The 15,112-nt window shown below is 39.0% G+C and overlaps 2 protein-coding genes across 2 annotated transcripts; one reads left to right on the forward strand and one right to left on the reverse strand.

The window, feature by feature from the left end:
- Positions 1-213: 213 nt before the first annotated feature.
- On the forward strand, positions 214-2,263 carry LOC141798982 (galactose-specific lectin nattectin-like). Its single transcript, XM_074680993.1, has 6 exons — positions 214-273; positions 434-446; positions 674-765; positions 920-1,054; positions 1,877-1,991; positions 2,202-2,263. The coding sequence occupies exons 1-6, from the start codon at positions 214-216 to the stop codon at positions 2,261-2,263; spliced, it is 477 nt and encodes a 158-aa protein (XP_074537094.1).
- A 1,957-nt stretch (positions 2,264-4,220) lies between these two features.
- dnajc16 (DnaJ (Hsp40) homolog, subfamily C, member 16) lies at positions 4,221-15,061 on the reverse strand. Its single transcript, XM_074681103.1, has 15 exons — positions 14,861-15,061; positions 14,326-14,505; positions 12,345-12,411; positions 11,868-12,192; positions 11,587-11,771; positions 11,313-11,417; positions 11,057-11,215; positions 8,946-9,076; positions 8,671-8,854; positions 7,848-8,027; positions 7,688-7,764; positions 7,500-7,580; positions 7,256-7,345; positions 6,990-7,160; positions 4,221-6,890 (listed from the first exon to the last, which is right to left on the reverse strand). The coding sequence occupies exons 2-15, from the start codon at positions 14,496-14,498 to the stop codon at positions 6,443-6,445; spliced, it is 2,376 nt and encodes a 791-aa protein (XP_074537204.1). The 5' UTR covers positions 14,499-14,505; positions 14,861-15,061; the 3' UTR covers positions 4,221-6,442.
- Between the last annotated feature and the right edge of the window lie 51 nt (positions 15,062-15,112).

Below are 15,112 nucleotides of genomic sequence, written 5' to 3' on the forward strand. Positions count from 1 at the left end.
CAACCCATAGCAGGATGGGATATAAAGGCTCACTTTTCAGTCTGTGAATTCAGTGAATTCAGTGAATTCAGCTGCTGCTGCAAGGTAAGAATTTCACTTGGGCTTGATTTTAGGATTGCATGTATGAGCTGTCAGGAGAAAACAGTTAACAGTTTTAAACTGACCTCATGGTGACATATTGTGATTTCTCACTCTGAATTGTTTTCTTCACAGATGGCTTCAGGCTTTTATCTCATCGCACTCGTCTGCTTGACCACCGGACTGTGGATCAATGTAAGTTTAGTTCATAGTAATAAAAGTTTTCAATACACTCTATTTGTGATCAATAATTCTGAAACATTTGATATTATATGATTTTATTGTCTCCAACAACATTTTTCTGACCACATGCTGTTCTGAATTTAAAAAAATCACGTTTTCTTTATGTTCACAGGCAGCCCACGCAGGTTGGTAGAGTGCAGTGCACTTAAAGTACATCCTAACTATAACTTTGTGGCTCCAGTCAAGAATTAAAAGGCTTTCAACAAGTACTTTTTGTGAAATGTTTTGCTCTAAGTTGGTCAAAATGATTATTTTGATTTTTTTAAGCTAAAAGTAAAGTTTTATTTTAATGACAAAAATAATAAAATCACTCATACATTTTTAATGTGTCCTTGTCGTATCACTCATGTAGAAAGCTGCAAGGCCTGTCCAACTGGATGGACTCCGTTTGGAGACCACTGTTACGCGTTCCACTTCAGTCACAAGGACTGGGCTGATGCAGAGGTACTCCTGAAACATCTGAATCACTCCCACTATGTGTTTGCTTTAAAAACAGCGTGCTCTTTCATCATAACCACAAAGTTCATTTTCTTCTTCTGATATTTTAATCTCTTAGTTTTCACGCCTAAGTCTTCTCTCTGGCTGTCTTCTCCAACAGGTCTCTTGTGTAAAACTTGGTGGTAATCTGGCCTCAGTGCATTCCAAGGAGCAGTATGACTTCCTCAAAACTCTAATCCGAACCCTTACTGGTGGAGATCCACAGACTTGGGTTGGAGGCTATGATGCAGTTAAGGTAAGTGGTAAACTACAAATTCATCAACAGGATTATTGCCTGCCTGAAGAATCTGTGTATGGTTCGTTCTTTCGTTATTTGTTCTAAACAAAAAACTAAAAAAAAAAAAAAAAACGGACTTGTTTTTTAGTTTTTCTGTTTTAAAACCAAAACAGAAAATGGAATAACAGAAAATCAGAAAAAACAAGTTTTTCTGTTCTGGTTTTAAAAATGGAAAAATGAGAAATAATTAAAGATTGTGTCAAAGTTGTTGGTGTAGTATTTTGATATTAAATGTGAAAATCTCTCTATAAAAATGAGACAAATAACTCACATTGAAGGTTTAAACAGACATGTTCCTGAGCTTTTTTTTTTTTATTATTAGTAACAGATCGCTGATGATCCACTATATATGTATATATATATATATATATATATATATATATATATATATATATATATATATATATATATATATATATATATATATATATATATATATATATATATAAGCTCAGGAACATTCTGTATAAACCTTCAATGTGTGTTATTTGTCTAATTTTTATATCGAGATGTTCACATTTAATATCAAAATATTACACAAACAACTTTGACACAATCTTTAATTATTTTTCGTTTTTCCGTTTTGGTTTTACAACAGAAAAATGCAAAAACAAGTCCGTTTTTTCATTTTTTTTATTTTTTATTTTTATTTTGTTTTGAAACAGAATAACGAAAGAATGAACCTTACACGGATTCTGAAGGGTGGATTTGCAGGTTCATTCATTTTGGACTGTTTTATTATGAATGTGTTGTTTGTGTCTATATTGACTCTTTTCACAGGAGGGTGTGTGGCTGTGGAGTGATGGTTCCTCATTTGCTGACTTCAAGTTTTGGGGACCCACTCAACCCAGCAATTACAGGGGCATGGAGAACTGCATGGAGCTCAACTGGAGAGGTGAATTTCTAATAGTTTTATTTTGTTTTTTTGCTCAATGGTCAGATTTAGAAATTCATGAAAACACAGGCCTTCAAGTATTTTTTTGACTAATTAATTCAACCTTACTTGACATTTGAATCATGTTATTTGCAATTTGATTGAAATTGAACATTTTTAAAAGAAGTAATTTTCTTCAACCTTTATTTGTTTTCCTTATCTTAATCAAAGGTGCTATAAATGACATTGGATGCAACGCCAGGCTGCATTATGTGTGTGGCATGAGGCTGTGAAGATCCCCAACAATTACTGCCAGCTACGTTGAGATGATGTCACAGATCCACTGATGATGTCACCTCAGCCAGGATGTCATTGACAGACATCACTGCTGACATATCTTGAACAGTTTGGTTTGACTTTAACTGAATTAATAAAATCATACTGTCTAACTTCTTCTTTTTTGTTCTTACTGCTGAGTTTACACAAAACAGGAGAGGAGAGGAGAGGAGAGGAGAGGAGAGGAGAGGAGAGGAGAGGAGAGGAGAGGAGAGGAGAGGAGAGGAGAGGAGAGGAGAGGAGAGGAGAGGAGAGGAGAGGAGGGCAAACTTAAAAGTCTAACAGCAGCAGGATGGAATGTAAACATAGTCTGCACTGAACCAGGTCCATTTAGTACCTAAAAGAAAAAGCCCTCCATAACCTGACCCTGTACTATCTCACTAACGTGCTGCACTCTTAATAATGATAATACATTTTATTTATATAGTGCTTTTTAAGAACTCAGACACTTTACAATTGTTGAAATCAATATGTAAGGAAAACAAGTCAAACAAAACAACAGTACAATCCCAAACTGGAAGCTAACTCAAAAAGGTTTTCAACAGAGATTTGATACCAGGATTCATCCAGTCCAACTTTATTATGATCCTATCTTATTTTGGCTGGCACTCCATTCATCTCTGATGAGGAGATAAAAACTCATTTTCTTACCTGTTGTGTTTTGAATATTTCACAGTGGAATTTTACCTGTGGAGCCAACTGTACACTCTCCTTATTCTGCACAAGGATGTCACAGAGTACACATAAGCAAATCTAATGACCTCCTTAGTATTGGTAGAAGCAAATGAGAGAAAGGCCTGGTTCCCAAAAGAGAAGGTCTCTTCATCACCTGTGATCAGCAGGACGCAGTATCTGAGGAGACAACAGAAATGTTGCAGTGAGGTCCAAAATGATTCTGTAATCCAGTTTAAACAAATTAAAGGGAGCTGATAGATTCTCTTACTTCCTGCGTCTATGGAACTGTTTGACAGGACAAAGCTCATCAAAGAGTTTCTGATTGACGAGCTCTAGAGCGAGAAGAAACTTGTTATTTGCACATAAACTTATTTGCTTTTTTTATTCCTTTAGCATGTAGAGGTAGAGATAGAACCATAAAGAAAGAAAGATGGGTGAGATTTCTAATATATTAAATGTTACATCTGTAAAAATCAATAAATGGTGCAACACTGCAAAAAAATTCACAGCAGAAATGGCTTTGAAAAGCAGCCTTTTACACCAACCATAACTATATTTTGATTCCACGATAAATGGTTAAACTCTATTATAATGCCACAGCCACACCGGATGCCATAATGCAAAGACGCACATTGAGATTACATACAACGTCAATGCAAAGATGCGTTTGGACGCAGATTTGCCCCAGGTAGCCCGTTGGGCGCATTTGTTGCGGTGTGTATGGATCGTCTGGCGCGTTTCGGGCGTCAAACTTGAAAATATTTAACTTTCGACGCAAATTTGAGGAGGTGGATTACCAGGGAGAGACAGCAGGCCCCTCAGGGATTGAGTGTAGAGGTTTGTTGAGAGATGAACATGCACGCACATAAAGTATTCCCAACTTATTTTAGAGATATTTGTATCAGTGGATTTTGACAAGCCCGTCGCCCCTCAGCTTGTAAAATAGTCCAGCATCCAGGCGTTGCATGTGGCTAAATTCACCAATTTGCATTTGGTGTGGCTGTGGCATAAGTGTTACTGGCTTAAGTATTATTATAACTGGTGTGTTTATCATACTAAATATTTGGGCGTGCACTTTGACTGTCGACTGAAACAGAATCCTGCTTAAATTCTGCAGCCAGGTTGTCTGGAGTAAAATAAAATCTACCACTTTTAAAGCCTGCTCAATATTTATAGTTGTTCAAAAAGAGAAATTTCTGGTTCTGATGTCACTTAAAGAAATTGCAGTTTTCATTTCACTAAACAAACACAGCTGCTTTTATTACAACCAACAAAGGGATAAATGCGCTACTGGAGAAAAACAGTAACATCTTATAACAGAACTATTTTTACATGAAACTTTAAAACAACTTCTGCATTTAACTTGTGAAACATTCATCTCATCCAGCCTGTACAACTTTACAGCTACTTCACCAACACAATGACAAACTTACATTGAATGCTGACAAAAAAACATGAATACACTAAGCAAGCACACAGTAAACATGTTCCCACTGCCATGTCTACATAATCTAATATTTCCCTTTTGATAAAATAACAGTTAGTTTGTTGCCATTTGGATAACATTCAGAAAATTAAGTAGACAGCATTTTTACTCCAACCCTGTTTCCCAAAAGGTTGACACTGCAAAATGTAATGAAATACAGAGTGTGAGGTTTTCGACAGCACTTAATCTTCATGATGACTTTTGAAATGTGTGACACGTATTAAACAATATTAAAAGGGTTTAAACTGAGAGATGCAGCTGTTTTCAAGAGAGCCATCTCCATTCCTGATTCCATGCTTAACTTTCTGAAGAAAGTTATCATAAGGTTGACAACACTGGAAAATAAGCATCCTCAAAAAAATAAAAAAGATGTACCGTAAAAATTAAAAGATTTAGAGAATCTAGATCATTCATCAGAATCACTGAAAAACAAAAACTGAGCGGTAATAACCTCCAGGCTCTCTGACAAGAACATTTTCTGGTCTATTAGTTGTCCTTGTGTTATTTTTAATAATTAGAAATTGGGTTTTCTTTTCTCCATATCATTACATTCTGTTTTTGTTTACATAATTCTTGGACAGTAAACAAACCTCCATATGATGTAAATGCAAATCTATGAGGAAATTTTAAAGGTAAAATCATGTTACGTATGAATACAGGGCTGTGAAAATATCTGTGAAAATACCAGTATTTTACCATTATGTAACAGCACAGTAATTTTTGTTATGATGGTGTTTGTAATTGTGAATGGGTAGGTAATGCAAATGGGACACTTCTGTAAATTGATACGTCACACTGTGCTCCACATGGCACAGAATGGCTATCCGAGCTCAATAGCGTGGACTGGCTGTCGGTGCTCAATGGCACTGACCAGCTATCTGTGCCTCACATGGCACAGACTGGCTATCTGAGCTCAGTGGCATGGCATGGCTGTCTGTGCTCCACATGGCACAGACTGGTTGTCTGTGCTCAACATGGCCCAGACTGGCGATCTGAGTTCAACAGAATGGACCGGCTGTCCGTGCTTCACATGGCACGGACCATGTACCAAATGATTTTTACAGTGTGTTGGCAAATTTTAAAATGGAGTAAAACATAAGTTTTGTTTTTTTTCAGTGAACTTTAAAACACCACTACTGGGGCAATAGTTTAAATGAAGCATAGACAGCCTGTAACCTGCATCCCAATGAACAGCAGGGTCTTAAAATACTGGTAAAATACTGGCAGCAGGGTTGCCAGTATTTTACTTTCATACACTGTTATACAATGTACAGCATTATACTGTATAATAAATTACAGTATATGCACTGTAAAATATTAGAAAATGACTGGCCATTTCTACTGCCAGTATTTTATTTCATTGTTATTTTACAGTGATACTTTTACAGTGTTTTCTTTTTGGAGACAGGATTGTACATTTGCTACATAAAGCTACCAGCTAAATGAGGTTGCTAAATTAAAAAAAAAGCTGCTAAACATTGCTAGCTCGTGGTTGAACCTCAACCTGAACTGTTTTTTTGATAAAAGAACGATCTTTTAGTCCAACCACACACCCTGGTAAGACATAAAAAGGCATTAACATTGAAGTTTAGAGACATGCATCTCTATTCACAGTATTAGTATCCTGTGTTCATTTCAAAAATCTTTTAATCCTGCTTTCTGACTGAAGTTGATGACTGCAGGAAAGTACGGTTAGCCACAGTGCTTCTGTTTTCTTTTTACAAGGCTGTAGCAGCATTAGCTTAAATAAATATGAAAGTTCAAAACAGCATGCAGGTGTAACAGGATATGCGAACAGATCCGTCTGACAGTAGTTCCTCAAAGTTTAATATGTCATATCAACCCAGCTTTCACAGATATCTTTCACTATTAACATCTTCAGTGCAAAAAGGCAGTTGTAGTCTAGCTTCAGCAGAACAGGAGGGGAGCCATTCCAGCGAGACAATACTTAAAGTGCTGTAGAACCCTCCTCCTTCTATTTACTGGGGGCGATCTTGTCTAGTCCAGGCCAGGCAGGGATGTAGTAACGCGGCAAAGTGCCCTCCATGAGCCGTTCCATCCACAACCCCAGGCGATCCAGCTTATGGTGGATCTGCAGGGTGGACGTGCTGCGCGACCTGTTGGATTTCCGTGTCGGGTGGTCATCCCTGGAACTTGATCTCACCCTCCCCCCTGAAGTCCCTCCTTCATCCTCTGATGACTTGTTGTCAGGGTCCTCCCCTGTGTAGACTGGCTTAAACAGACACAGGTACTTCTTGTGGCCGTTAAGTGCCAGCACAAAGCCGGTGTAGTCTTTTTTGTGGTTTCCTCCATCATCCTCATCTGCATCAATCTGTATGGGGTCCTGGGCATATTCCAGCAGTGTGTTCATCCACTCGCTGTGCTTGTCAATATTCAGGAAGGAAAAGTGCAGCGTCAGGCTCCTGGGGGAGAGTAAAACCATATTAAACAGGTATGCTACACGAGAATACACAGAACATATTCTAGTTATTCCTCATGATGAAAGTTTGTGTTTATCTCACCCTGTGAAGGAGTAGACCTCTTTGGCAAACTTGCTAAGTAGGATGTTTTTTGAAGCATCAGTGAGCACCAGCACTATGTTCATGTGTCCTGGCCTCAGCTTCACCAGGTTGCTCATATAAGTGATATCTGTCAGCTCAGTCACCTCAACAAAATTCTTCTTGGGAGCGCGACTAAAATGATAAGGAAAGGAAGAGGAAAAGAGCTCAGGGACAGAATAACAAATCCTTCATACGATCAAATATGAGTATTATAAGATTATTCTTACCTTGAGGAACTACCGGCGCCTGGTGACCCATTTTCTGCTTTTGATTCATCTTTTGCCTTTGGCTTAGTCTGCTTATCCTCACTGGAGTCGCTGAAAAATTAAAAAGATTAGTTGTGTTTTTTATTTTTTTAAATGGAAAATAGTTAAATTAAATGATTATAATTGGGGTTTATTGAATCTTTTCCACATTTAATAATACAACACTTTTACATCATTGTGAAGCACATATTTAAAAGTATCCAACCTGAAAGCCTGAATGACCACTGTTCCAAACAAGATGAACAAGGCAGAGAAGATCAGAGACAGCAGAGGCATCATCTCACGCCTGCAAATCATCAAAGTTGTCTCAGTGCAACATGCTTCAAATTCTTTCACAGCAGGATTTGTCACACAGTGTAAAATAATGTGATGATTTTGAAGGATTTAACCTACCAGTTGTTATGGAGAATATCATCGACAACTTCAGAGAGGTAATCGTAGGAAGCATAGATCCATCTGATTACAAACATCTAAAAATAGGATTGTAAGTTGTAGTTGGACAAGCAGGTATTATTTAGAAGCTCAGAACCATCACAACAATAAGAGGACATACTGAGGCAAACTCATTGTTGAGCTCAGGCAGCATGGCATCATGGATGAGGATTGACGGGTCCTTCTGAAGTCGCTCCAGCTCCTCTGACAGACGCTGCTTATCTTCCTCACTACCATTCCAGGCAGTCACTGGCTTAAATAAGGCCTTCCCTGCAGTGTTACGCCTCTCCAGGATCACCACCTGAGGAAAAGGAAAACAAGCTTCAAACAACACAATTCCAGGATTCATTCAGTCCAACTTTATTATGTCCCTATTAGGGCTGCAGCTATCAAATATTTAAGTATTTGAGTATTCTACTGAAAATCCCATCGATTAATCTAGTAATCGAATAAAACACATTTTTGTTAAGTTAAAGAGCAGTTATTTTTCAAATGAAAATTTGTTTCAAGCAAGTGTAAAATCAAGTGACTTTGGGTGATAAATTCCAAGTTCAGTGCGATCTGTTGAGATATGAGATACAAGCAGCTGATGCAGATCAATACATGCTTTCATATCAGTCTCGAAACTCCAGAAAAGAAGCTAGATTTGTTGCTAGTTGCGATTTTGACAAAGAGGTAACTTGAGGGGTCTGAAAACTCTCTAAATATGGCGTCAGCTCTATTTGAAATGCCACTCTTTGATCTTTTTTAAAATTAAATGAGTCCTCGAGGCGGAGACAATTCCGCAATCAGTTTTTGTAATCGAGTACCTCGAATTATTCGAGGAATCATTTCAGCTCTAGTCCCTATCTTATTTTGGCTGGCACTTCATTCATCTCTGATGAGGAGATGAAAACTCATTTTCTAACCTGTTGTGTTTTGTATATTTCACAGTGGAAGTTTACCTGTGGATGCAACTGTACACTCTCCTTATTCTGCACAAGGATGTCACAGAGTGGTTGTTGTAGCCGCTGGTACACATAAGCAAATCTAATAACCTCCTTAGTATTGGTAGAAGCAAATGAGAGAAAGGCCTGGTTCCCAAAAGAGAAGGTCTCTTCATCACCTGTGATCAGCAGGACGCAGTATCTGAGGAGACAACAAGAATGTTGCAGTGAGGTCCAAAATGATTCTGTAATCCAGTTTAAACAAATTAAAGGGAGCTGATAGATTCTCTTACTTCCTGCGTCTATGGAACTGTTTGACAGGACAAAGCTCATCAAAGAGTTTCTGATTGACGAGCCGTGGAGCAAGGAGGAACTTGTTGTTTGACATGAACTCATCAACTATTTGCTTTTTCATTCCTTTAGCCTGTAGAGGTAGAACCATAAAAAAAGAAAGAAAGATGGATGATATTTCTAATACATTAAAGGTTGCATCTGTAAAAATCAATAAAAAAAAATCAATAAACCGTGCACTGCAAAAAAATTCACAGCAGAGATGGCTGGTAAATTGCAGCTGTTTGACAGTGCATGTACTGTAATTTATTTTTAACAGTATAATACTGTGTAACTGGATGATGATAGTTTATAAATGTGAAAGAACAGTGAAATACAGACAACCCTGCTGTCAGTATTTTACGGAAAAGTAATTTGTGTTGTGATGGCGTTTTGTAACCGTGAGTGAGGAGGAGGGAACACAGAGGACATGAGACCCTGCTCCATGGCACGGACTGGCTGTCTGTGCTTCATTTAAATACCTGCCCCAGTAGTGGTGTTTTGAAGTTGAACGGAAAAACAAAACAAAACTAAGTGTGTGGTCACACTGGCCATTCGTGCTGTACTTCGGCACAATCGGCACCTATAGCACCATTCCCACTCTGAAGAGTACAGCCAGCGGTCACACTACTCCAATATGAACCAGTCTTAAAGCTATGGTCTACGATCTGAAACCCAGTTTGGCTGATGAGACACATTTGAAAAACCCAGCCTCACTCACCCCTCCCCTCCGTGTTCCAAGATCCCGCCCCCCAGCTCGTATGGCCCTTCTTCGCCTCCTAACAACACGCCCCCTCCGACAGAGCAAGTAGCTGGTCGGCAGAAAATGTAACAAACAAGACAGTTATCCTCCTTGTAACACACAGTGGTAGTTTTTTCAGTTAGACCAGCGCGATCAAAACCATGAATTAGTCGGCGAAGCAGGTCTGGCGTTGCCACTGTCAGCTGATCAGAGCAGAGCCGACTGTGGGCGAGGCTTTACCTTTCTCAGTGTGTCTTCACCAGGTCAGTTTACAAAGCTAAAGATGTGTGGCTAACTTATGCTAAAATCTATAGACAGAGCCAACCTGTTCCGACCAGCAGCGTTCAGTCATTAGCCAGTATACGCACAGACTGACCAGAGTTATTCAGCTGACATCTCCCACTGTGGTAAACAACGCTATTACCTGTTCAACAGAAACTCAGCTGTCTCAGCGTCAGTCTCCAGTCCCAAATCCCTCTGCAGCTTTTTCCACCGGTCGTACATTTCTCCAATATTCAGTCTCTGTTGGCACCTGTATCGCTCATAATTCTTCCTTGCTTCAGCCTTTTCCTCAAAACTTTTTAATTTTCTTCCCTTCCCTGTGGAGGGTCACAGTAACAGCTTTCGGGTTTCGGTCTTCTCTGGCTCCATGACGCTTCAGTAGCTGAGCAGCTAGCTGATGTGAGAGGGGTAGTGGGGAAGGACGAGGTGGGACCATGGGCATGACGGTGCAAAGCAAGGGAGACAAGGGACTCACGGACCAATCCGAACCACGCATGCCAGCGCGGAGTGCAATCTCATCAGAGTCAGCACAACAAGACGAAGAGAACACTGCAACAACTTTAGAGACTTTTTGGTTTATGTTGCGACGTTTCAGTCAGACACAGCCCTCCAACACCCCACTATTGTTTAAAAGGATCGTCAGGCCAGAGTGACCACATCCTTAGTTTCTTTTTCTCCATTTCAAAATCAACCAATACACTCAAAAAACCTTATGTACACCTTCCGTGCAATGTGAAGCACAGGCAGCCAGTCCGTGCCATATGAAGCACAGGCAGCCAGTCCGTGCCATGTGAAGCACAGACAGCCTCTGCCTTAGTGTTGCATTGCAATGTTCAGCAGGGTCTCATATCCACTGTGTTCCCTCCTCACTCACAGTTATAAAATGCTACTGCAACAAAAATTACTTTGCTGAAAAACAATAGTAAAATAGCAGCAGGGCTGTTAGTATTTAACGTTAATTTATGGTGACATTTTTCACAGTGCTGTATCTAACATAGTCACAGTCATTTCTTACAGAGTGGACACACTTTCTTCTCTCCTATGATTTACCTGTATGATGTCAGCTGGCTTGTCAATGCTCTCTTTGAAGACCAGCATGGTTGGAGCGTAAGTGTTGATATTAAACTGTTTCTGCAGATTGGCGGTTTCTGACAGGCCCTGATCCACATAGCCAAACTCTAAGTAGTCCTTGTAAGCAAAAGCTGTCAGCTGTGAGAGAGGCAGAGAAGAATTACTGACATTTAGTCCTGGTGTTGAAACAACTCTAAGTAGCACATGACATGCATACTACATTAAAAGAGCCTACTTTGTACAGCAAGGGAACGACAGGAGCTTGGTCGAACAACAGTACGTGTGGCTTGTTCAGCTCATGCCAGCTATTCAGGAACTGCAGGTCATTCTTGTCGGTAACCTGTAACATACAAAAAAACATTGTCACTGCTACAAGTATATCATTTTAATGCTTATTTTCATTGCAATCACTATTTTTTTTGTTTTCAAATTTGCAAGTAAAACAATGTAACTTTTGTCCTTTCCCTCATACACTTTAAACCCAGAGTTCAGGCAGAGCAAATATTTACCCGATCTACAAGTCGCTGAGGAAGGAGGTCTTCAACAAATTCCCTCAGGTGCTCTTTTGCCACAGCGTAATGGAAAAACGTCACTTTGCCATTAATGACTCCAAGAATTGATGGGGTACGATGGGCACCAAGATGATTTGCCAGTCGTCTCTCATAGCCAACATCCACCACACCTATTCCAACACCTACAGAGACAGAGTATCCACAAACACACATCAGCCTCTTTCACTTTCCCTGAATTTTTTAAAGAAGGATAACTTTGTATTAAACTCATTCCAAACCTAAACTCTCCATCTCCTGCACCACCTCTTTCCAGACAGGCTCAATGTGAATGCAGCTGAAGCACCAGTCAGAGGTGATCTTTATCAAGTACGGCCTCTTGTAGCTGTCAGGCACCACGTCACTGACGTACTGATTGAAGTGCAAAATGTACCTGCTGTCTGTATAGTCCCTATGGTTCTTGCTATTGAAGGGAAAATTGAAGAAGGACTCATCAAAATAAAAGCTGTCATGGCGAGGACCGTAGCGGCTGCTGCCGTACGGTTGGGTGTCGTCAGTTTGCCCATAACGATCGTAATTTGCCCGTTTTTCTTCATTGGACAGGATCTACATTTAAAATTATACATAAAAAGAAAGATGACAGATCTGATTAATACCATGATGGTGGAATTTAACATCACATTCACTCATTATAAAGCACCAAGAATACACACAAGCCTTTCAGTACATTCACTAGTGTCTTTATAACAATGACTGACCTCATAAGACTTGGTGATCTTGATGAACATATCCTCAGCACCTGGATTCTTGTTTTTGTCAGGATGCCTTGAAAAGAAGAACAGACGCATCAATCATGGGGTTCCACAGGGCTCCATATTAGGACCACTTCTCTTTATCCTTTTAATTCCTTGTCTGTACAACAAAATATTATTTGCTGATGACACAAGCTTATTTCTTTCCCACAAGAATTTGGATGAAAAAATCATGAATGATGAGCTTTTGGAGACAGGTAATTGATTTAGGTTCCAATAAACTTTCTTTAAATATCAGCAAAACAAATCCTATTGTCTTCTGTGCCCACAAAAAGCTGACACAAAGCAAATCACTCCCCAATTAAATGGACATTATATTCCAAGAGTTTGCTCAACAAAGTTTTCAGGGATTGTCATTGATAAATTCCTTGATTTCAAATGCCATATTGAAGATATTTTACAAAAAAAATATCAAAATATGTTCTCCCACTCTCTGCCCCTCCACCCAATACAAAACTTAATCTGAACCTCATCTACATTACTGCAATATTACTCGGTGTAACACATTTCCAACTGACCTAAAAAAACATGAGATTCTCCAAATGAAAGTCAGACGTGCCATAAGATGGTCTGAGCTCAATCCTCCCTTCAAATACTTTTTAGACTTGACAATCTTCTGAGGTTAACTGAGTACAATTATTTTCAGAATGCCTGTGAAATGTACTAGACTGTGCACAAAACAAAACAAAACACAAACTGTCTGAGATCATCCACATCTTCCTACCGATGCACATCCATGACACCAGGAATAAAAACAAATCACTGGGGGGAAAAAAACATACATGCAGGGGGCCACCAATATGGAAAGAGCTTGGCAATGAGTTGAAAATGTCAACCCCATCTAGAGCTTCATGAAAAACTGAAATCGCAAATCCCGAGAATGCATGATTATTTACTTATTATATCGGTGCATCAACCAATCATATGCAACCACAATACTGAGATTGTCTGCCATGTGTTTGTTGTGTCCCTCTGTTGTTGTTGTATCTTGTTTGTTGCCACTTTGTTTAGATACCTTCTTTGGGGCCACCCTTTCCACAAATCCAGTCACTGAGAAATCCTTGACTCACTGTACTTATCGGAGGTAGGAGAAAAAATCGATATAATGGAGTATCTGGATTTTTTGTTCAAAAATGTTTTGTTTAAAGATTCTTTTTTTCAAATTAAAATCCTTTATCTTAATCTTTGTTTATAAGCTGAGTTGGAAAAGAGTTGAGATGTCCGATCCACTTAGGCCACTGTTTAAAGAGCAAATCAAAAATTGGAAAATTCAGAAATATCTAACAATCGCAATTTAAATTGTGTCCACACCCAAATATCGTAACAGAATGTATTGGTCAATCGGTAAATTTAATTGCTCATGTTTATTCATGTATTTTATCACCGCCACTTATTTTTTATTATTTTGTAATTTCATCATCACTGTTCATTTCATCTTTTTATATTTTCTGACCTGATTTCTGCTTTCATCTCTTTTTTATTTATTTATTTATTTATTTTTATTTTTTTTATTGCGTTTCCTATTCTTGCTGATTTTATGTTTTTTATGTCTGGTCCTCATGGTCTCTCTTTAGGCTGCATGGTTCTTGTATTGTCTGGGTTCCTATTAAGTACTATAAACTATGGAAAGAACCTTTTCACCTCATGTCCTTTTACACTGTCTCTCTCTGTCAGTCTTAATTTAAGCTGTGCTTTTTGTTTTTACTTTATTGTGCTCATTATTTGTTTGTTTGATTGTGTTTTATTATTTTGTGATGAATGCTTGTAAAAGCACTTTGTAAACTATGTTTTTAAAAGTGCTATACAAATAATAAAACTATTATTATTATTACTATTGGCATATCATCCCAGCCCTATTGTGTGTGAATTAACTGAACTAGAAAGGCAAGAACTCAAAACATTTGAGTAAACTATGACATTTACTTACCATTCTTTAGCAAGGCGCTTGTAGACCTTCTTGATCTCAGCCTGGCTTGCACTCCTTGTTACCCCTAAGATTTTGTAGGGGTCCATCTCAGGCTCAGATTGTGCTGCTCCTGTCAGCAGCACAGAGAGGACCACAAGCAGTGCCAGAGGTACAGACATCTTTGACCCCGCCATCAGTCACCTGTGGGACAACAGAAAAAATAAATCAAGTTAAAATAGCATTTCTGAAGGTGTTCACACCTGAAAACATGATTCAATCTACAGATGACATGAAAGCACAGTACTTCTTCATCCTGATGTTAGCTTTGAGATAATGCTAAATTAAAGGAAAAGTAATCAGATAGCCGAATAGAGAAAGATAAGAGACACGACAGGCGAGGAAATATGTTCATTATCTAATCAAGCAATACACATCGCTGTTTCTCTGACGAGGCGTTGCTATATTAACTTCCTCTTGAAATTGCTGTTCATATATTTCATAATTCGTTGCGTTGCTACAGTGGCTAGCTGTCTCAACGCAGCAGCTCTGCAGTCACCTTAAAGCAGATGTAGTCAACCAGCACTACACCACATATTTAGGAGAGGGTGGGATGTTCTTCAGCTTGTTGGTTCACGCTGATATGAAAAAAACAGCCAAATGCAAAGGCTGTGATCAACAGCATCCTACAGCTCCGTCAGGGCAAGCTGTCAACCAGCTGCTGCGAGAGGTAGGAGCAAAGGAACACAGCTATTTAGTAGAGGGGGAGGGGCCCGCTGCCGAAAGTAATTTTGGGAAATTGAGTGTTCTG

The sequence above is a fragment of the Halichoeres trimaculatus genome, unplaced genomic scaffold (genome assembly GCF_033239565.1).
Source record: "Halichoeres trimaculatus isolate MK-OKI-2021-1 unplaced genomic scaffold, fHalTri1.1 fHalTri1_scaffold_11, whole genome shotgun sequence".
NCBI classification, from domain to species: domain Eukaryota; kingdom Metazoa; phylum Chordata; class Actinopteri; order Labriformes; family Labridae; genus Halichoeres; species Halichoeres trimaculatus.

Coding starts and splice junctions, on each gene's coding strand:
- dnajc16 (XM_074681103.1), bottom strand. CDS start 14,498: ATGGCGGGGTCAAAGATGTCTGTACCTCTGGCACTGCTTGTGGTCCTC. Junction 9,077..11,056: donor AGCCAGCTGACATCATACAG/GTAAATCATAGG, acceptor CTACCTCTACAG/GCTAAAGGAATGAAAAAGCA. Junction 7,161..7,255: donor GGCGCCGGTAGTTCCTCAAG/GTAAGAATAATC, acceptor TTATCATTTTAG/TCGCGCTCCCAAGAAGAATT.
- LOC141798982 (XM_074680993.1), top strand. CDS start 214: ATGGCTTCAGGCTTTTATCTCATCGCACTCGTCTGCTTGACCACCGGA. Junction 766..919: donor AGGACTGGGCTGATGCAGAG/GTACTCCTGAAA, acceptor CTTCTCCAACAG/GTCTCTTGTGTAAAACTTGG. Junction 1,055..1,876: donor GAGGCTATGATGCAGTTAAG/GTAAGTGGTAAA, acceptor CTCTTTTCACAG/GAGGGTGTGTGGCTGTGGAG.